General features: G+C 40.3%; 1 protein-coding gene across 3 annotated transcripts in view; it reads left to right on the forward strand.

Moving 5' to 3' along the window:
* glceb (glucuronic acid epimerase b) overlaps positions 1 to 11,715 on the forward strand; it is a 94,692-nt gene extending 82,977 nt beyond the window's left edge. For 2 of the 3 annotated variants that reach the window (XM_022190040.2, XM_051936684.1), the window contains 2 exons: positions 5,532 to 5,824; positions 7,149 to 11,715. In XM_022190040.2, the coding sequence (XP_022045732.1) occupies positions 5,532 to 5,824; positions 7,149 to 7,880 (1,025 nt within the window). In that variant the 3' untranslated portion in view covers positions 7,881 to 11,715. Of the gene's footprint in view, positions 1 to 5,531; positions 5,825 to 7,148 lie in introns of those variants that run through there. The other variant, XM_051936695.1, reaches the window with a different exon arrangement.
* The last annotated feature ends 11,578 nt before the right edge of the window (positions 11,716 to 23,293 follow it).

Raw genomic sequence — 23,293 nt, forward strand, 5'->3', positions numbered from 1 at the left:
GACGAAGTTTACGGAAATGGCAACATTTGGAAAGACGTCTTCAATTTAGCTAAGGCATTTTTACACAGAGCTAATGTGCGTCAAAGCAGAAACCGCTTTTACTAAACAGAATCAGACGTCACAGGTATTGAGCTCACAAGACTGATTGTCTTCGCCTTTGGAATTAAAACATAACAGCTAACCTGAAAGACTAATCACAACTTCACCAAATTTCCAAAACCCCTGTAGACTTCTCTCCCATTTTTTTCTTCTATTTGTTTATATTCTGTAAATTGAAACACGGAAACCTGACTGCTGTTTTAATAAACTTATCAGTCAGTAATAATAGCAGCACTGTGATCTGACTTTCTGCTGTGAACGGTCCAGGTAGATTTCATCCACTGATCGTTCTCACGTTGGTTAACTTTCTGAGGAGTTAAAAGTGTGCAGTCTGTCTCCTGAAACGATTCTGCTGCTCCTTGGTCCATTACCGTCTTGCAAAAATTGAAAAATGACCATTGTCTTGTGTTGCGGAAGCATTTTTTCAAAGAACTGCAGACATCACCAACCACAGTGACAGCGTATTGTTTTTATTCTGTGCTTTGCAGTAACAGACTCCTTTTTTTTTTTTTCCAAGAGCTGGATGGTTAAAATTAAAGCAGCAGCAGGAAATGTTGCATTGCATTTGGTAATAACCTTTTCCAGCTCTGATATAGCTGTCAGAGAGTAAACAGTGAAGCTGACATCAAAACCGCTAACACTGAGTTACATGCATCCAATGGATTCCTCTGAATCCCTCGTGCATCATTAGAGATTCTGAATGCAGCTCAGGGATGGAGGACTCAACCGCTACCAATCAATCCAACTATACAGGGAGATTTTTAGTGGATGGAAGTACACTGAGTGACTATTGCAGAGCATGAATAGTGCTAAAAATGAGTTTTGAATTCATGAAAACCTGGAGGGTTTTGCTTTAATGTCGAAGTGAAACAGTCTCGGCACAAATGAGCGTTTGTGGGTGGACTTCACTCACAGCTCCAATGCCGAATGACAGAACCTGAGTGGACTTACAAAGAAGAATGAGGGGGAAATGTGTTATCCAGATGTGTTAAAGCTGATTGAGAGCTTTCTGCACTAACTCGGGGCTGGAGTTGCTCTCAGAGGCGCTTCTACGAGTAACACAGACCGGCATGTGTCCTCTGTTTTAGAATCGTAATGGATGTGGATCACTTTTTACCAGTCTGTTTTATGTTAACCAATGCAAAGCCACATCCCAACATGTAATCCTGAAAAGATTATTGCAGGGAATAAATTTTCAAACATTTAAGGTATCAAATTCTTTATTTGGAATAACCCCTTGAGGTGTGTCACCTCGTTTTTGAGGGGGTCCAGTTAGGCAACAGTACAGCTATATTACAACACAATACAATACAACACACAAGCACATTCACACACAAACACAAATACAAAGGATATTCAACCAAACTACCATAATACAGTCTTTATCTAGCCTAGCCATGCTACACCCATGTTTCTGACGGCACGAGGGTCTAGGAACGCTCGACAGGGAGGGAGGCGGGCTAAAAGGTTGTCTATCAAATCACTCTGCAGCAATTGGGTAGGTATACAACCAATCAACACAACGAATAGGCTGATGTAGTTCTGAGAGCACCGGCGGATTGTAGCTAAGTCCCATTAGCTTCCCAACCAGCAGAGCCAACTGGTATATTAAGGATTTGTCATATCCCGTCGGCATAAGTCCAAATACGTCTTTCTTCTCAATGAAACACTTCAGTGCCGTCCTTTGTTTATCTTTCAAGTTGAATTTTAGCTTCAAATCTTCAAGGGCTGTGGCCAAAGCCGAGTCGAAAGATAACTGTTTATTGTGTGCCGGTTGTTTCTGTCAGAATCGTCGCGCCTCTGTCGTCACTTAGTTACGCCCGCCTTCTGACTCTACACTTCATGGTGATTCATCCGGCCAGTTTTAGGAGCATCCAGGAGCCTTATGGAGGGTAACTAGACCCACCCTGGCAGAGAATTAAATTCGTTGCCGTGGGTTGTCTAGCGCGGCTAGGCTAGTCTTTATCTCCAGTGACTCAGAAATGGACAAGGTAGGAAAATAACATGAGGAGGTGATGAAATAAAACGATCCCTCAACCACAAAAGCATTCAACCCTAAGATAAGAAGACAAAGCACGTTTGAATAGACTTAGATTATTATTTCTTTTTTGGTCATCATTCAAGCAAAAACTAACAATTAGATCAAGCGTGTCAAACTCATTTTAGTTCAGAGGTCACATTCAGCCCAATTTGATCTCTCAAAAAACACAAGCGATGCAAAAAGGAAGCACAAAATGGCAAAAACGAGAGACAAAACCGACAGAAGACGGACAAAAACGAGAGAAAACATTCCAAAAATGAAACGCAAAACGACATAAAGCAATCTAGTATTTTACTTTATGATCAAAACAACTTGTCATGGTATAGAAATTATTTTACATTTATAAATTTACTAATTAATAATCTGCAGTTAATGTCTCTCTGTAATTTTTACCCACTGGAAGGCCGGTTTTGGCCACATATTTGACACCCCTGAATTAGCTGATTGCAGCTTTTACTTGCTGTGTTAATATGCTATAAATGAATGTATTGGATCTGTAACCTGAATAAAATGAGCTATTTGAATTAATCACATTATCCACTGGGAAGTCATTATTTAATTTCATGGACAAATAGATTAATTGGGAAAACAATTGTCTCCATTAATCAATACTGAAAACATCAAAACCTTCCAGTGGGGTGATTATTTTCAATAGACGGCGTGTTCTCTGTGTGGGTGAATAATCACGCGTGCATCCGCTGTTCTCTCGTCACATGCGTGGTTCGTACGTGTGTTTTTCCAGCCTTCGTCTCACATGCTCACTCATGTATACAAGCAGGGTTTACGCTGACATCTTTTCAGCAGCGTGTCGTCTCCGTCTCCAGACTTATTGCAGAGCAGCGAGAGAGCGGAGAGCAGTGGAGGTGGATTCTCGTCTATATTCCCTGCCCATCCTTTATTGATGGCAGAGTAATCACAGGGCCAGAGTACAAATCCACTTACTCTCTGCATTGCCTTAAGTAATGGATTTATGAGTGCATTAAAGAGCCGTAGTCATCCAGAGGCCCCTGCCAGACTGTCTCTCTCCTTCATTCTCCTCCTGATCGACTGTCTTTGTGCCTCATCTGCCTCTGCTTTCCCAGCTCCTGTCATGTGAGATCTCTCTGTCTTCTGATTCTCAATTGTCTGCTCGCTATTGGCTCATTTTCGCTCTCTCCGTTCTGGGCCCGGCTTTAAGAGCTCTTGTGCAACCCATCATTCCATTACCCTCCTTTTCCTCCACTCCCACACCCGTGTTCTTCTCTTCATCCTTTGGGGAGCGTTGATTGGAAAAACAGTTCTCTCTCCTTTTCTTTTTTTCTTCCGCTGTGCAGACCAAATAACAAGGCCAAAGGAGAGATCGCTCTATAAGCAGTCGGTGCTTTAGGGGCTCCAAATGAAGTCAGAACTGCAGCTCGAGTGGCTGAACTGAACTAGCAAAGAGCTGATGCAGTGGAGGAGGTGGCAGTGTGGAGAAACCGAGCGTCATCTGAGTTTTGTAGCTTTGAGCTTTTGTGGGGAAGAGATGCAAATAGAAAAGTTGCTGCTGCAGTGCTTCGGCTTCTGCTTTGACTCGCTCGTTTCTTCTCGCTGCTACTCTGTGCTCCTTTTTCTTGCCTCCCTTCTGTCCTCCTAATTAAGCTCAGTGTGCAGTGACACATCTGTACCATGCATCCCAGGAGGAGCTTGTCTCCGAGTGTGCACATCCACCAGTTCTCTCACACAGGTAGTCATGGTTGAAATTATAACAAGAAAAGCAGTCAGAGAGAGCGGTACTCCTCCAAGACTGCTCATTCCTCCATATGGCATTGTCAGAAATGCAGCATTTTATTTTTATTGTTATTATTGGTGATCATAAATCACAGCAAAGTAGAATGTGTCCGTTTAATATAGATGTAACCACAAAGAAAATGACCTGAGCACAGGCTTGTGTTATGCACGTCTACGTTATGTACGGATAGTGAATCATGTGACCTACATACATGTAAATTACTCTTATAAAGGTCTGTCGATCGGTTCATCACTTTTTGCAAGGCTTTGTTTTGCCAGTGTTAAAATAAACGCTCCCTCCATGCTTTTATTCTGAAGGTGTATTCTTTTTTTTAAATGTTACAGGCTTTTATTTTTGGCACCATTCCCACGGCACAGGAAGTGTTTATCCAAGAAGTGGTTTCTTGATGTGATGAAAACAAAAAAAAAACCACATAATCAATCTAAATTTATTTGTAGAGCATTTTACAACAACATAACGGAAGACCAAAGCGCTTTCCAACAGCATAATTAAACAAAACAATACCATTTTGATTGCTATAAAGCCATAGAACCCATAAAAAACACAAAACTATGAAAAGCATAAAACAGTCCTAGGATTCGAAAGCATGTCTAAATAGATGGGTGTTCAGTCTGAACTTAAAGATGCTGCCGAAAAGTCCAAAAATTCACATAAGGGTGGAAGGAAAACTCAGAAACACTCCCACAATTTAATCACTTGTGCCTTGTATCATTTCTGATGTATAAGTCCTGATAAGTCAGTAGTAGGATCGCAATCATGTGATCGTTAGCAGGCAGCTGATGCTGCCTTGTTGTCATGGTTACAGTGATGCCGCAACGGGAAATCGTTTAACAAATCCGTGGATCCAGACTATAAGCCGCATCACTGCCAGAATGTAATGAGGTGGTCCTTGTGTCATTTCTGACCTTCTCTGAAAGTTTCATCCAAATCCATGAGTCTGTTTTTGAGTAATGTTGCACATGGACGGACAGATTCCCAGACAAACGCACGCCGATCGTCACATAACTCTGCTGCAGAGTAAAAATGGTTTGGTTTTTACCTGAGATTAATCTTTAAGTTGTCTGATTGGTATTAAAAATCTAAGAAAGATGACGTAAAAGACCAACTATCACATAAATACAACATCAAAAGAGGCAGACAGCATTAAAGGCTTCCAGCTAAAAATAGTCCACTGTGATCCAGTAGTCGTCACAAGTCCTTAAAATCAGTCAGATGAAGTTATTATCCCCCGCCTCCACGAAGTGGAAAAGGGGGATATAGGTTTGGCGTCCGTCCGTCCGTCCGAGATGAAGGGGACAGCTTTTCTCAGAAACTGTTACAGCTAGGATTACGAAATGTAGTGTGTAGCTTCACACCATGGACACCTTGATCAAGTTCGAAAATGAGACCTGTGCGATAATATTTAACAGAGTTATGGCCCTTCATCACTATTTTGGATATAGACTCATAGACATCACATGTGGCGGGGGATATTGATGACCATGTCGTCTTGTTACATTTTTCCTCCAGACTAAATGCACACGAAGAAATGCTGTAACATGATCCCCCTGCTTATCATATGCATCATCTTTTGCATCCTCTCCCATCTGTCCGCCCTCCTCACCCCCATCACCACCACAGAGTCCTCAGAAGGAGTTTCCCTCCAGCTGGGGAACTCCAAAGACTTCATCCTCAGCCTGGACGTCAAGTTCATCTCCAACGGCAGTGTGTCGGTGATCCTGGAAACCACTGAGAAGGGAGCGCCCTTCACGGTCCACTACGTGACCAACACTCAGCTCATCGCCTTCAAAGACCGTGAGATCACCTACGGCATCGGGTCCAGAACCGCCTGGAGCACTCTGACCCGGGACCTGATCACCGACCTCAGGAAGGGCGTCGGACTGTCCAACACCAAGGCTGTGAAGGCCACGAAGGTTAGTGGAAGTTTGAAAGTAGCTGTGATGAAAGACAGACAGAGCTGAAACAATCAGTTTTTAATTATTAGCAGTTTTCAGGCAAAAAAGGTCAAGCAATTCTTGTTTTAGCTTCTTATTTGCTACGTTTTTCATCTTATGTTGAGATAAACTGAATATTTTAACGTTTCATGCAAGAACCTTTGGCTTTAAGAAATCACAGCAGATCTTTTTCACTATTTTTTGATGTTTTATAGACAAAAGAAATGTAAAAATATATAATTTTAAAACATTGCAACTCTAAACTGCAATGTGTGTCATCAGTTGTAATGTATTTCAGTGTTCATTTAGTTTATTGTAGTTACTTTTGCAGTATCATTTTAGCCAGACTGTTCATCTTCTGTTCATCAAGTTCAAGTTATGAGAACTAATTGATTATTCAGAGTGTAGAGATCGTGAGCAAATACTATTAAATGAAAGGTAACATTTTGGGCCCTTTTCAGCAAATCAAGGTAAGCGAAGTTTACATGTCTGAGTTTTTTATGCTTTATTTCACCGTGACCATCTACCTTCCGGTTTTTACACTCCCTTAAATGGGCTGTTTCGCTCTAAAACCACTGAACTGCTTCTGTTCCCGCCACCTTCAAGAAGAAAACACTGTCAGTCAGAGTTTGACCTGGAAGACTATTGGTTAGTTCAGTGTGAGGTCACACGTGGGTCAAATTCTGATTGGTTTGTAAAGTTGGGAGGCTAACTACTGGCGCTTTTCCACTAGCACCTACTTGACTCTACTGGATTTGTGAGGCTTTCCATCAGGATGTAGTTCCTGGTACCAGCTACTGTTTTAGTTCCTACTGGGCCGGGATTCCCAGAGAGCTGATTGGAACCGATAATGTGACGTCTACAGAATGCAGGACACTGATTGGACAGAGAGTGACGACACACGAGAGCGATTCCTTCACGAAAACCAAACCCACCATTTAAAAAAAAAAAAAAAACTGGCAACAGTGACAGTGCGCATTTGTCTTCACAGAACTTGGTAAAATTTGAATATGACCGAGCAGCAGGTATACCATCACCTCCGTGTCCTCCATTGTTGTGTTTGTGCAAAGATTAGATGGTACTCAGTTGTAATGGAAAACGATCGAAACCGAGCCGAGTAGATGCTAGTGGAAAAATGCCATTCGGTGTTAGGGGGTTTGAGGACCGGCAAAAGTAGAAGCCACTTTTATTTTGCATAAAAAATATGCAAAATAATCACAAGACAAATGGATTTTCATCGCATGGGATCTTTAGTTCTAACTCTAGCCAGTAATTATGTTGCTGCACTCCGTCTGTTTCCCAGATCATGCCCAGACGGGTGGTACGGTTGGTCCTCCATGGACGAGGCTTCGTGGACAACGTCACCATCTCCACCACTGCCCACATGGCCGCCTTCTTCGCCGCCAGCGAATGGCTGCTGCGTAACCAGGACGAGCGAGGCGGGTGGCCCATCATGGTCACCCGCAAGCTGGGCGAAGGCTTCCGGCCCCTGGAGCCAGGCTGGTACTCGGCCATGGCTCAGGGTCAGGCCATGTCCACCCTGGTGAGGGCCTACCTGCTCACCAAGGACCAGGCTTACCTCAACGCTGCCCTCAAGGCAGTGGGACCCTACAAGGTGCCTTCAGCGCAGCACGGGGTCAAAGCCGTGTTCATGAACAAATACGACTGGTACGAGGAGTACCCCACCACGCCCAGCTCCTTCGTCCTCAACGGCTTCATCTACTCCCTGCTGGGACTCTACGACTTGACTGAGACGGCCGGAGAGAAGCTGGGCAGAGAGGCCGGCCAACTGTTCAGCCGCGGCATGGAGTCCCTGAAAGCCATGCTGCCGCTCTTCGACACGGGGTCCGGGAGCATCTACGACCTTCGCCACTTCATGCTGGGCACGGCGCCCAACCTGGCACGCTGGGACTACCACACCACGCACATCAACCAGCTGCAGCTGCTGGCCTCCATAGACAACTCTCCCATCTTCAAAGATGTGGTCAAGCGCTGGAAAAACTACTTAAAAGGGATCCGTGCCAAGCACAACTAGACTCAACTAGAACCCACACATGTAGTATAGAGCTGAGATGAAAAGAGGATCAATATATTGTGTGTGTGTGAGCTGACTGGGTGGTTGAATGAAGCCGGTTGTTGTGTGTCTGTGTGCATCAGGTTCTGGTCTGAAGGAAGCTTCAGTCAGCTGCAGCTCTCAACTAAAACTCTCATGTGCTCCGTTGCAGCTTTTATATTTTCTGCAACGTCGACTGTAGCTCCCCTCTCCCGTTTCTTTTCTTTTCCTTGAGCTAGTGTTTGTAATTATGCACAGACCTAGTTCCAGAGTTTGTGTGTTTGCTTTTAGGATGAGTGTGTTGTTGAAAATACCGATTTATGACGTTTTAGGAAGATGAAACTCACATTACCGACGTTCTTTCAAGCATCCGCCATGCTTCACTTTTCCAGCTCTATTTTTTTATCATCACATCTCAGATCTGCAGAAGTTTATTAGAGCGATTGAACTGTAAATAACAGAATATATTATAAATTATTTGAAGGAGAATGTTGCCAAAAAACGAATCCTTTCAATGTAAGATCTTTATTCCTCCACCGAAACATTTTTATTGGAGAACTTTCAAATGTGGAATATTATGAAGAAAAGCTACAGAATCGAACGCTTTATGCTTCCAAAACCTTTATTTTCTGAAGCTCTGTTCTCTAAAATGAGAATACATAATAACAGTTAATTATACTCCTTTATTTTTTTCTTTCGTCATGAATTAGTTGTCTATGAAGCTGCTTGAAATCAGCCTGGAGGAATAAACAACCATATTTGACGTAACATGCTGCAACATCATGAACGTTTCTGTTGCATTCAGGTTTGCAACAGTCGTTAAAAAACGTTACTAATTTGTCATAATTAGCATTAGTATTACCTACAGACTGGTGACAAATTAAAGGAAAACCAACAATTATGAGTCTTAGTGAGGTGGAAAAAGCTTCGGTGCTCCTTGGCGTTGATTCTAAAAGTCTCTGAATGTTATTCCAACAGATATTCCCTCATTTGGTGTTTTGATGATCAGAATCAACATTAGATCAGTGAAAGCCAGAATAAACCAATCCCACCTTTAACACACTCCAAACCTTATAGTGACTCCTAGTCCAAGGATGGAGGTGTTCACTGAGTGTCCAAAATGATTTTTAAAGCAAATTTCTAAAGTATCGCATACAAAAAACTTAATGGAAACGGTAACAAAACTCCGTTAATTTCACCTAAAAATGGTTTGCTTGAAGAGATATTTGAGTTACTGCAGCTCACAGGAGGTGGAAACTAATTTTTCAGGTGATTTTAGACATTGCAAGCATGTATGTGTTATAAGAGGCATAGAAATATTTCCTGAGGATAGAAGTGATGCTCAGAACAAACTGTGGGGACAAGTCGGCTCAAATCGTGACGGCAAAAAGAGAACCTCCAGATTCCAGTTTTTCCTTTAATTCGTCGCCCGTCTTAATTTGTGACGGTCGTTCGTAGCTGCTTTGGTGTTGGTCGGTCACAAAAAACCCACCAAATTCTTGTGTTGTTGTAAAGCAAGACTACAAATAATTAGCTGAGTTTGGCTCAGAGATCCCGACTGAGTCAGTTTAGTACCGAGATGATCACAGACGATCATGAGTCAGAAATTAACACGACTCCATCAAATCAAACCTCAGCTCTTTTCATTGGCACAGTTTAGGGGGAAAAAAGGTTTAAATTGTGCTGCCAGCATCTTAAACATGTGGAAATGAAACAGTTGTGGCTAAAAGTTGCATATTTACATTCAAATTTATTGGAATTAATGTGCAGAGTCCCTGATGATAAGCTAAGCTACAGTCAGTGGAGGCTAAGAAACGTCACTTGAAGGGATTTCTGGATCATAAAAACAGTGGAAATAACTTTTAAACCGATGCAAAACATTAGCTCGTGCTCCATCTGTCTTCTTTAACTCCAGCTTCACTGGTTGTAGTCGCATTTCCATTCATTTTCGTGCCCTCTTTTCGATCTTTTCTGACTTGAAAACCCTTCTTCTGCAACCCAAACCTTAAAACTAATAATCCAAGTGTAGCTGTCTGTTGTGAGTCTGAATAGATAGTTGTGGTCAGCGGCTGCAGCGTCGATTCATAACGTTTAACCAGACGCTGAAGCAGGCACATAAAGAGGCCGTCGGTCCCTGCAGGCTCCCGTCGCTCCTCTCGGCCGTCGCGAGCGCACGAGCTCAGCGTTTTTAATGCGAGCGCTGCCCTGTTGACCGCCGAACGAGGAGAAAGAGGCTCGCCAAGACACTAACAATTCACCCGGCTAATAGGCTGGAGAGGCTGGCGCTAGTCACGGATGAGTCAGCATTCGCCGGCATCACAAACACACGAGCGGCCCTCGGCTTCCATGAGGCTTTCATCGATCTGCCTTAAAGATTATTAACGGGAAGCCGGAGACTCGGGCTGTTTTTGTTCTTAAGGTGAAGACAGTGAAGCTTTCCGGTCGTCGTAGGAGAAGAAGCAGCACTCGATTCATTTAAAAGCCCTGCTGCTTTGTTTTACAACTGTTACCTTCCTGAACATACAGCTTCATCTGCAGCTGATTTATTAGAGATAATCTAAGTTAGAATATTAGGATTAAAAAGTGGAATTCTGTTCACTTTTCAGCTCAGTGTATACAACTTATGTGGCAAAAATCTGCACATTTCATCCGGTTCATTCACAGAATACGGCATTTAGTTCCAGAAATAAGCCCTCTAATGTAGTAATGAGAGCTTTTCTTGTAATATTCTGATGTTTTCCTAAAAAAACATTTAATTGTCAAAAATTTGCAACCTCAACCACTAAACTTAGAGTAGTTCTTTTTTTTCCATCTCAGTCTGATTTTTAAGAGGTTTCTGCTGATTTTTCTTTCTTTTTCTTGATGAGGAAATAGTTTTCCCGTAGAAGAGATTTGATTTGTTCAATCTGAGGTTTTTGTTTTCTCGCTGACCCTTGTTTTGTTCTCTTCCCATGAATATTTGCATAATTTATCATTTTCCATTTCCAGAGGTGGAGTTTAAAGGGAACATTCAGGAGTGGAAGGTCTGCGTGTTGTTTATACCAAAGTCATTGATTTGATTATTAGTATCTTTGAATTTGTATATTTTCGTGCGAAGCGACTTCCATTCAGCATTTAGTCTCTTCGGAGACGTCACGGAGAGACACTGCCTTTTGAGAAATGCTAGTTTTTTCAGATGTAGGTTGAATAGATTCTAGCAGATCAGATGTAAAATGTGCTTATTGTGACGGGGGGGTGTGCAACTAGAGATTAGCGTTTAGTCAGCTACTGATTTAAAGGGAAATGAGCCAATAGCTGCAAATTCTCCTTGAAAGTCTGTTTTGTTTTTCTTTTGGAATCATCTGCTGAGGATTAGGATGGGTTTTGCTCGATAGACAAAAAGCACAACTGCCGTTTCTTGTTTATTTTGGTTGTATTTCTTTCTTGGATTCCTTTTTTTTTTTCTATTTTTCTTTCCAGGACAATGTGCAACGCCTTCATTAAGAAAGCTGCTACTGTTGTTCACTGTGTAATGGGTGTGAGAGCTTCTTTTCCCCTCATTTCCGTGGTTCTTTCTCTCGTCTTTCCACTCTCTGTTCAGACACTTCAACAAATGGCCGCCGAGGTCAAATGTGATTTATGCAATAAAATGTTTACTGGGGTCGTGACGCCACGAGAGGCCCAGAGTGGTTGTACAGACTTTGCAATCGAAGCACAATGTGCGAAATGCTACCATTTTTTAGTCCAAGGAAGAGAGGTGTTTATATACAGAGTAAATCTTTGTGCTTTAAAATTTTGCTTTTTAAAGGTGTAAAAAAATTAAAGCATTTTTCTTAAACTTCGGGTCTCATCTCGTCGTCTATCCAACAAAGCTCTCCATAGACGTTCTGCTGCTTTGTTATTCTTTGTGCTTGGGCTCTTTTGTTGATCTTAGCATCGACTTTCACGAGGACTTTCCTTGTTTTTGGACTAAAAACTGAATATCTGCGTGGTTTGTAGTGTGAAGACGGAGTTTCAAGAAGATTAGTCTTTAAATATTTTACTCTGCAACAAAAGTGTGCAAAAACCAAGACCGGATACAGACTTGTAAAGTCAATTTGTAAAACTAAACAACATTAAATAATATATATATATATAATGATAAATAAATAAAATGGGACACATACAGGTATATAAATGGACATCTCTTGTTATTTGCACACGACTAATTGCACATTTCTTAATTGATTTTTATTTTTCTGTCTATTTACACATCATCTACACAGTTTTTAGCTTTATTGTGTACATTCTGTACATAGTTATGCCTTAAATTTTTGCTATCTCTGTCTGCTTTGCTCTTATCTTGTTTAATATACTGCTGGTTTCTTGTATTTAGTACCGACCTAAATACTAAAACAGAAGGTCAAACGGGTGACATGTCAGAGCAGTTTCTGGCGTTAAGTAAATATAAAATACTAAAATATTAAGACCACTGAGAGAAACCCGTAGCCTTTGGAAACGTACATCTCGAGGTTTTTCTTAAAAATGTCAGCAGAGGAGGAACATTGGACTGAATGAGGAAAGCTGCTCTGAAGGCACGGTCTCCCCCTTACCCGGCAGCATCGATCCTGCAGCAGTTAAAAGCCGTTGTTCTGACAGACTGAGAGGCCTTGAGGTAAAGTAGAGGGCCAGAGAACTTCTGAAATGTACCAAAGTGTCAGCCCATGCACAGCTTTAGAAATAAATGAAAGAGCCGGAAAATCGATTCTGTATTTAACAGGTAGCCGGAGCAGGTGGGATGTGGACAGAAAGGAAGGACCGACCAACACCCAGATACAGACTTCTAGAGTTCTAGTGCTCTCAGTCTTCAAGCTGGATTTCAATGTGTTGGCAGAGATTAAACAGCACTTTGAACGTTTTATTACATTATTAGCAGCGTTATTTTCCATCTTTAGCTCTGTTCTTTCCTGCGGTACGCCAAGTTTCAGCAATCTTACTGTATTTATATAAAAGAAAACCATACATCCAATCGTGTCTGACTTTTGGACACTGACGGGTCAAGCGTCCAACATCGATCATCTCGTATCAATACGATGTTCTGCTGGAAACATTATTCCTGATGTTATGTGAATGTTACTTTGACATGTGCCGCCTATGTAAAACAAAAAACTTTGTTCGAGATTAATGCACCTGGAATGTGGAAAAACAATCGATTCCAGTCTTAAAGAAGCACACTTTTTTAAGAAAATGTTCTCTGATGAATATTTGAGTTGCTAATCAGTAACAGAAGGTGATACAAGAAAGAACAAAAGGTGGTTGAATGAAGAGGTCTGCCAGACCGATGCAAAGGTGCAAAAGGTAAGAGGGGTCTGACAGACAGGAACAAACAACGAAAGATAAAAGAAAAGTGGATAACCTTGGTAAATGGAATGACGGAGTGACACTGGAAGGTATCTAGAGCAAAAGGTGTGCTATTTTCTTCGTCACCCATCACTCCCTGAGGCTGATCTGAGACAATGAGCTCAAAGCTTTGACTCCATCCAACCTCCATCCATCCATTTCCTTCCATTTATCCAGGGTCGAGTCATCGTCAGCAAGATGTTCCAGACGTCGCGTGTCCAGCTCCTCCTGGGGATTTAAAGATGTTCAAGGATATCTGAGATAAGATTTGAGATATGAAATCCCTCCAGCGAGTTCCAGATCTACCTCAGATATCATTCCAGTTTCCCAGAAAGCCTCCAAAGTGAGTCACCCTGGAGGAATCTTAATCAGATGTCAATCTACATCCCAACCCGATCAAACATCCACAGGATTCGTTAGAACAAGCCCGAGCCACGGAGACTCCACCCCACAACCAACAAGACCCAAAGGATCTGCTGCCAACATCCCAGTGAGGACACCACAGGACACCTCCAGAGATCCAGCCTCCATGCTTCTGTGGGTTTGAGCTGCTTTAGAGCCACAAGAGGGACCGAAGCGAGATCAGGCAGCTGTTTTACCTGATGGAGGTGTGTCTTTATCAGACTAATAGAGACCAGGAGGGAAACAAGTTAATGTTTACCCAAAAAAATGACTAATGCAGTGATTTGATTGATCGTACATGTAATCATTTAGACCAGGGAAGTCGAACTCATTTTAGTTCAGACAAAAAAAGTCAAAACAAAACAACAAAAACAAGACTAAATATGACCAAAATGAGACACAAAGTGACACAAAAAATGGACAAACCACACATGCGAGACACAAAATGATTTAAAAAAACACAAGTAAAGGGAAAAAATGACAAAAATGAGACAAAAAACACAAACGAGACAAAAAGGAAACACAAAACAACAAAAATGAGCGACTAAGAAATTGACAAATGACAAAAACTGAAAAAAAAAAAAACTATGCACAAAACAATGAAAAAAACGAAGTCCAAAATGACAAATTAATACAGAAAACACAAGCAAAACATAAAGGGAAAAACAGAACAGAGAAACGAGAAACAATGACTAAAACACGAGACAAACGACAAAAACAACACACAGTAATTACAGAAATGACCCAACATGACAAAAACGAGACAGAAAAACGACAAAAGCATGAAACAGTGACAAAAATGCAACAAACGACACGAAACAAAACAAACTGACAAAAAAATTACAAAGAGACCAAAAAATGGACAAATGACACAAGCGAGAAACAAAACGACAAAAACATAAACAAACACAAGTGAGACAAAAAGGAAACGCAAAACGACAAAAACGAGAAACAAAACGACAAAAATGTGAGACAAACGACAACAATCAGACGAAAAAAGGGACAAAAACTGACAAAATATTACAAAAATGAAATGCAAAACAACAAAAAGAACAATGAAAAATCTAATATTTTACTTCATGATCCAAACAACTTGTCATGGTCTAGAAATGATTTTAAATTTATAGTTTTACTAATTTACAATCTGCAATTTTACAATCTACAATCTTCTCTGTAATTTTTACACTCTGAGGGCCGGATTGGACCCTCTGGAGGACCACTTTTGGACCACGGGCCTCATGTTGGACACCCCTGCTGTAGTCAGTCGGTTAAACCTTTATTCCAGTGACGTCGTCTCCGTCTCCTCAGGTGTTATTTAGTGTTATTCATAATAATAAAACCACTTCCCTCAACGTTCAGACTCTTATTTTCTGATTCTCTGTCTCCAGAGAAGGTTGAGGTTTTAGGTTTTAACCAGTTCCTTCTTATTTGATTCATAACCCCACTTCCTCTCCACTTTCACATCTGAGCTGACATTTCAGCTGCTTCCACTGACACTTCAAACCCCATCAGATCTTCTGCTTTTGAACAACTTCCCCTGACATATTGCTTCAGTTTAGACACTTCGGCTGACACTTCTGGCTCAATTTATCTCTTTACACTCTGTCATTCCTAAACTCAGCTGTCATTTTAAGGTGCTTTTTTTCAATAATTGTATTCTGACAGACAGTTAATCTTTAACTTTTTCTGTATTTGTGCCTGCAGATGTGTAGCAGTGAGCTCGTGTAAGTTATCTGTAGAAATTTTGCCTTTTTACATGGAAAGTTTCCAATTATCTCTAGTTTTTTTAGTTATTATTTATTGTGGGATTTAACTGCAGCAGCTGCGTAGATCTCGGCCTGTTTCTGAGGAGGTCTCGGCTCAGACCGTGCAGTAGAAAAACAGTTTATTCGTCGCCACCATCCTGTCTGTGGAACTGCTGAGAAGAAAAACAATCCTAATTAATAATTTATCCTAATTAGGCTATTCTGATCCAGGGAGGAGCGCAGACACCTGAGAAGGCCTGGATCTCCTGCCACCCGCTTGCATTTTTCATTACCTTCTGGCATAAATACAACCCAGCCATAATTTCTCCCTTGCAGGCGAACGCTTCACCCCACGCATCACATTCCTCCTCTTTCCTCGACGCTAATGATATTACTGTCCCTCCTGACAGCGAGTCTGTCTCCCGGTCCTGTAATTAGCCCTGCATAAACCCGATAAACTCGCTCTCTTCATGGCCTCTGTGCCGGCCTCTCCCGCCTCGTCTGCTGCCATTCAGATGCCTTTGAGATGGTCGTGATAAAATTACAGCCAATCCTTGGTCCTCTGGCGTCCGGAGGCCACAGGCTTTATGGGGTCCATAAATTTGCCCACTTGATGAAATTAACACACCGTTGAACCCTGCGTTATTGGATTTGTTTGTGTGTTGTTTTAGGGGGTCTCGGAGGAGGTCTGGATGTGAAAGCATCCGGCGAGGAGAAACCAAACGATGCACCTGAGAGCAGTTAAAGAGAGCAGCTAAAGTTCCACACAGTTTATTCATTCTGTGGGGAAGATATAAATATTTTTTCAAATGTGCTTTTGGCTTCTTGGAAGAAGTCAGTGAAGAACAAAGTCTTCATTAAATATACAGTCTACCTCAGGCTGCTGTTTAGTTTAGCTTTTAGCTTAGCAGGAAACCTGAAAAAACATGAAAACAGTTAAACTACATGTTACGCCTTTGATTTCTTAACACTGAGCTGCTCTGGCTGCTTAATTTCAAAGCATTTTTCAGTTTTATTCTTTTCCTGCTGGAGTGAAATCAATAAAAAAAAAGCTTTGAATTTGATGCTAGATCAAATTTGTTACCTTTCAAGAGAGCTTTATAGTCTTTTGTATTAAGCTATGGTTTTTGAGTTTTGTGATTTTCTTCACTTTGTTGAAGAGCTCAATAATATTTTAAATATTTTTTTGGCATTCCAGCCTGAAGTTAGTAATGGAAAAAAGTCAGTTATTGCTCTCTGACCTGTCTGTTACCTCATGCCACTGCTTAGCTTAGCACAAAACCTGAAAGCAGGGTGAAACAGCTAGCCTAGCTATAGCTCTCTAGAAATGTTAGATCTCAACCTTTTGGTTTCTTGACACACGAAGTTTTCAATTTTGAACATTTTATTGTACAGTTAAAATCAATGAAATAGCTTTCGGGATGATGCTCGGTGTACTTTGATGCCTTTGGAGGGAGGTTGATTTGCTAGCCTTTTGTGCTAAGCTAAGTTTAAGCTAAGCGTCTGCTAGCATGCATGAGAGCAATCCTGATTTTCTCTGTGCAAGAAACAGAGCAAACTTATTCTCCAAACTGTTGAAGTAGTCCATCAAATATCCAGTACAGCTAAGGCTATAGCTTAGCTTAGCTTATAGGTTAGCATGATAGCTAAAAGCAGGGCGAAACAGATAGCCTAGTTCTACAACATGTCATATCTCAACCTTCTGATTTTTGCCACAATGAATTTTTAGTTTTATTCTTTTTTTTATGTATGAATGAAACCAACAAAACAGCTTCAGAGATTACGCCAGGTGGATTTTGTTGTTTTTGGAGAAAATTTTACCTACTTACTGTTTACAGTGTTCTGTGCTAAGCGGCTACTAGCTGTAGCTTTGTGTACTCAGTTTAACAGTTTAGGTTACAGTTTTTACAGGGCTGCCAACTCTCACGCTCATCCATATTTTACATGAAGAACCGTTTTCAATACTGCCTGCCCTTGGTCTGTTTTTTCTTTTCAGATTTTTTTTAAGCTTAGTGTTGTTGTTTTTTATTAACCCTTAATGCTATCTCTATAATAAGATTTTAACAGGCAAAATGCTCTTAAATTACTCCAGAATGAAGGAAATAAGATCAATAATTTTCAAAATTAGACCCCCTGTTAGCATCCTGCACAAACCAAATCTCACTCTAAGATCTGGTCACAAGTTGGCAACCCTGGTTTTTATTTTTTTGCCTCTTTGATAAAATAACTTTTTGCCAAAGTTTTGATTTTGAATGTCAAAAATGTAGTATTTATTTTTCAGGCAAAAGGTTAGAAATGAAGAAAATCAGTTGCTACTGCCAAGTCAGTCCGTTAAATATACAGCTAACCTCAGGCTACTGCTTAGCTTAGCTTAGCTCATAGCTCAATGCAAAACCTGTAAGCAGCGTAAAACATGTAGCATACCTCTACCAACAACATGTTGTATCTCAGCCTTTTATTTTTTGACACTGAACTGCTCTGGCTGCTTTTTTCCCAAAGAAAAGTTCAGTTTCAAAGCAACTTTAAAGGTGATGTTAGGGGTATTTGATGCCTTTTCTGCTAAGCTAAGCTAGATGGCTGCTGGCTGTAGCTTCGTATGGATGACACCAACATGATCGTCTCTCTGCAAGAAACATAACAAAATGATTTTCCAAAATGTTAACGTAGTCCTTGAAAAGTCACCCATCTCATTAGTAACTGCCTCAACAGTCTGCTGTCATCAGAGAATCGTTTCTCCCCGCTCTGCCAAATCATTTTCAAACTTCACTTCTTATCTCGCTTCATTTGTGCCATTGAGCCGACAGAGTGTCAAACTCAGCCTCATCCTGTCGTCTAAATGAACACCAGAGACTTAGAGGCAGTCATTACACTAAAATAAAATGATCTGTTCTCTCCATTTCCAAACTTGGTAATTGCTGTATTTCGCTCATTTATGAGCAGCTGGCATTCTGCGGTTTCTATGCAGAATAACAGCCTTCACAGGTACGACGATGGCGGTTCTGCCAGAGAACAATAAGGAGCCGAAGCAGCAGCGGGGAGTCGAGTAAACACAGCAATGATATAGAGGTATACAGCAGACAAAAGCACGTCTGTGGTGGAGGCGTTTCTAGATTGACTGAAAGAGAAAAAGCTGCGAATGTCTGAAATTCAACAGAGGGAAAAGGAGCGCCTGGAGTCTAGCAACTATTAATAATGTATCAGGGGGGCGTCCGCCACACATGCTCTTCATTTGGAGACACAAACTACACCTCATCAACCAAAACACCAGGGAGGCAGCGAGGCTTTGAGCAGCTGCAGCACAGCAGCTCGGCCGTCTCTCTGCAAACCCACACAAGCACAACACAAACTCAGCACATCACACTCGTTAGTGTAAAAAATGGCAATTCTGAAGCAGGAAAATGGTTGTGAAGTGCTCTAATGCTTGCACCTGAAATTTTACTGTGCATGTTTCAAACTTAGTCTTATTTATCGTCACACAGTAGAAGTGGGAATGATGCTGTAATGACAGGCTGCACACAACAACAACACATTCACAATATAGCAGTTCAATCATTGACAATCCAGCATGATATCTGGGTAACTGAAGCACAAAAATACCCTCAAAAAGGGCAAAATGTATGAATTATGTATTGTTTTGCTGTGTTGTGGTGTCACTTTGTATTATCATTATTATTCACTGCAGGTCATGAAACAGTGACTGCGGGTTGTGGGAATTCATTTGGATTACCTCCATGTTTAATTAAAAACATCAATATTTGGCACTGGCGTATCAATAATGTAACACATGATATAATGATGATCAATATATTGTCCCAAACCGATCACATGTGCAGTGACAGAACGTAACACGAGTGTTTCAGTTGTAAATGTCTTTAAACCTCTGCTGAAATTACAAGTTAGGCAATAATTAGAGTGTTTACAAAAACTAATTAATTTGGCTTTTTTTGACAAGAATGTACTAAAAAGACTATTTCATGTCAAAGTGAAAACGGATATCTACAAAATAATATCAATTAATTAAAAAATACCAAAGGAATCTTATGTGATCACTCATTCTACATGGTGTTATATTTTTGATTAATTGACATTTCACAGTTGGATTTTTTTCACTTTGACATGAAAGAGTGTGTGTGTGTGTTATCAAAGAGGCCAAATTATACAGACTGCAATTCATTATTGAAATGGAAGACAAGGGGAATGTTCAAGGGGGGATGAAGACTTTTAATAGGTACTGTATATAATCAGCGTGCAAAATGGGATGCATTGTTTTAGATTTAGCCACAAAATGCTAAAAGAAATAGCAGAAAGTAGCATTAGCTTGATCAGCTACAATAGAAAAATGCTGCTTTCACATTTTGCATAACTAATGATAACCCATGATTGTAAAACATTTTCCATCTTTAACATATTGACATAAAATGCTACAACTTTTTTAATGTTATAACTGCTTCAGGTGCAGATTTTAACTCCATTGCATCATATATATTGCGTGAGATTTTGGAAGCTCTTTTTTTTTTTCTTTTTTTTGCTACAGAGCTGGAAAAAGTACGACATTTTTGGAGTGAATATAATTTACTCAAATTACTCAGTTCATTTTACTTTCAGTGTAATTTAAATATATTTGCTGTGTTTTTAAATCAAAGTAAAAAATATATTATTTGTCTTTGGACCATCTGACTCACCCCAGAAAAACAAAACCAAAGTTCCTTCCAGGTTAAGGAAAGCAATATTTGCATCAGCAACAATGACTCAATGAATGCTTAATGCGAGGAGCTGCTCAGTGGTTGTGCTGATGCTACACAAACATCCAGGCCTGGCCACAGGAGGCCGAGTCTGCCTTGCATGGGAGAAGAAGAGGCGGGCGGCGGTGGAGGGTGGAGGCAGAGGAAGCGTTGGCCTGAAGCGAACTTGTTCCTTTTTCTCATTAAGAGTCAATAAAAGCAGCGAGCGGCGCTCCAAGACCTTTCTCTCCCTGCAGAGATGCACTTTAATTCCCAGCGATGTTTCCAAAGAAGTGTAGCGTCGCAGTCGAAGGTCACTGAGTGATAAATGAATTAATACAAAAGAGAAACAAAACAAAGAAGAAAAAACAACTGAGTTGAAAACCTTTAATTCAGGTTAGAGGATAAACTGCACCAACATAAACATTTCAGCCGTTTGGCTCCTGGTGAAGCTTCTGTTGGAGAACACTGCCGCCTGCTGGGGAGACGAGGTAGTACAAGTATCAGTAAAAGTACAATGTGGACCAGAAATACTTCACCTGAACACAACTAGAACATAGGTGTTCAACATGAGGACCGTGGGTCAAAAGCGGTCCTCCAGAGGGTCCAATCCGGCCCTCAAAGTGTAAAAATTCCAGAGAAGACATTAACTGCAGATTGTAAATTAGTAAAACTATAAATTTAGAATAGTTTCTAGACCATGACAAGTTGTTTGGATCAGAAAGTAAAATACTAGATTGTTCATTGTTCTTTTGTCATTTTGTGTTTCATTTTTGTGATGTTTTATCTTGTTTTTGTTGATCTTTTGTGTTATTTTTGTCTGCCTTTTGTCGTTTGTCTCATGTTTTTGTCGTTTTGTGTTTCCTTTTTGTGTCGCTTGTGTTTTTTTGGTCTTATTTCTGTCATTTTTTGTTTTGCTTTATCCGTTGTTTTGTGTAGTGTTTTTGTCGTTTTGTGTTTTTTTGTCTCACTTGTGTTGTTTGTCTATATTTTTGTCATTTTATGTCTTGCTTTTGTCATTTTTGGTCTCATTTGTGTTATTTGTGTAATTTTTTGTCATTTGTCTGTTTGTTTTTTGCTTTTTAACTTTTTCGTCTTAATTTTCTTGTCTCTTTTTGTTTTGCGCCGTTTGTCTCATTTTTGTCATATTGTCTCATTTTTTTAATCTTTTGTTTTGTTTGTGTTGTTTTTTGTCTGACTTTTATCTGACTTCTGTCGCTTTGATCATAAAGTAAATTTCTGTATCAATCAGTTCCAGGTGATTAAATGTTGTGTTCCTTTGTAGACACTCTGTGACCTGGAAGTTGTAATGTGGAAATGATATAATCATTTATCATCCTATTATTAAAAATATAAATGGTTAGAATAAAAAAGTAGCCGCTGCTGCCTGCTTTCAGTTCAGTTTGTTTTCCTGTTTGTTTCGTCTGCATCGTGAAAGTTTTATTTTTTCTGATCTCTGAGTTAAAGAGAGCAACTTATCGTGGTGCTGAGGCTTCGAAGGCGAGAACAGTGTGGATCACAGCGTCTTTATTAAAGCGAATCAGTGATTAAATACCCTCATGCATGAATCATACATCAACAGCTGAATTTTATGCAGAATCCGTGATGATAAATACCGAAATAAAAGAGAGAATTTCATTAAAATTTCATGATTAATATGGGCCAAGTCATCTCTGACTCCCTGGTAGCTCTCCCCCTGCTGAAGAACATCATCAAGCCCTGGAAGGAAAAATATGAATCAGTCTGGTGTCGCAGTGATAAATACATTCTGATATCATTGTTATTCCTTTTGCACGGCAGTAGTTTTATAACAGACACGTTTATTCAGGTGTAAATCTTGTTTTCACTGACCTCCGGTGGTTTAAAAGGACGCTGGAACATCACTGCTGGTATCAGAAACAACAAGCTGCCTGTTTTTTACAGGATGACAAAAAGAAAAGCTGGTTAAATGAAGTCAGACAGCTGGATGTGGTGCTGGTATGTTTTCAGAGACACTGCAACAAACTTTTCTTACTTGGATTCATCTGGAACAGGGATGTCATCAGTTCAGGTTCCACATTCAGCCCAATAAAATCATAACATAAAAAGCTGTAAATAACCGACATTCCATTTCCAAGATACACAGGTATCTACGTAACATTTTACTCTGTAATCAAATGACAAAAAATGCAAAAAAAAAACCCCAAAAACACAAAATAATTACAAAAACGAGACACAAAATACCAAAAACAAGAAACAAAAATGCAACAAACGCCACAAAACACGACAAAAAAGAGACAAAAAAATTGCAAAGCAAGAAAAAATGGACAAACGACACAAATGAGACCAAAAAAAATGACAAAAGCGAGAAACAAAAGGACAAAAATATAGACGAACACAAGCGAGACAAAATAGAACACAAAACAACAAATAAAGTGAAGCACGAAATGACAAAAAAAGGACGAAAAACACACAATCGAGACAAAAAGGAAACACAAAATGACAAAAACGAGAAACAAAACGACAAAAACGTGAGACAAACGACAACAATCGGACAAAAAAAGACAAAACATAACACAAACAAGACAAAATATTACAAAAATGAGACACAAAATGACCAAAGAACAATCTAGTATTTTACTTTCTGATCCAAACAACTTGTCATGGTCTAGAAATGATTTTAAATTTATAGTTTTACTGATTTACAATCTGCAGTTAATGTCTTCTCTGTAATTTTTACACTTTGAGGGCCGGATTGGACCCTCTGGAGGACCACTTTTGGACCACGGGCCTCATGTTGGACACCCCTGGTCTCTCATTTACGACACTGTTGGTTGTTGTGGTTTCTGTTTGTTTGTTTTATAAGACTCACCAAAAGCACGCCCATCAGAAAAGATCAAATCTTCAATCTTTACACTAGAGAAGGAAACAAAATCATACTCTTCAGTGCATGTGAATTCAGGAAACTGCCAGGTGCTTTGAGTATAAACAAAGCTGAAGTATGAACACAGTATATATCAGCTTGTCTTTTCCTCTTTTCTCTGCAGAGACACCGTTTCCTTCTCTGACTTTTTGCACGTATTCCTGCAAAATAACCTTGTTTTGTCTCCTCTCGGGGGCAGAACTCTCAGCACTTGACTTTGTTTACTCTGTTGGCGCTACAAATCTCGATGACTTACATATTAACTCA

The sequence above is a fragment of the Acanthochromis polyacanthus genome, chromosome 2 (assembly GCF_021347895.1).
Source record: "Acanthochromis polyacanthus isolate Apoly-LR-REF ecotype Palm Island chromosome 2, KAUST_Apoly_ChrSc, whole genome shotgun sequence".
Taxonomy (NCBI): Eukaryota; Metazoa; Chordata; class Actinopteri; family Pomacentridae; genus Acanthochromis; species Acanthochromis polyacanthus.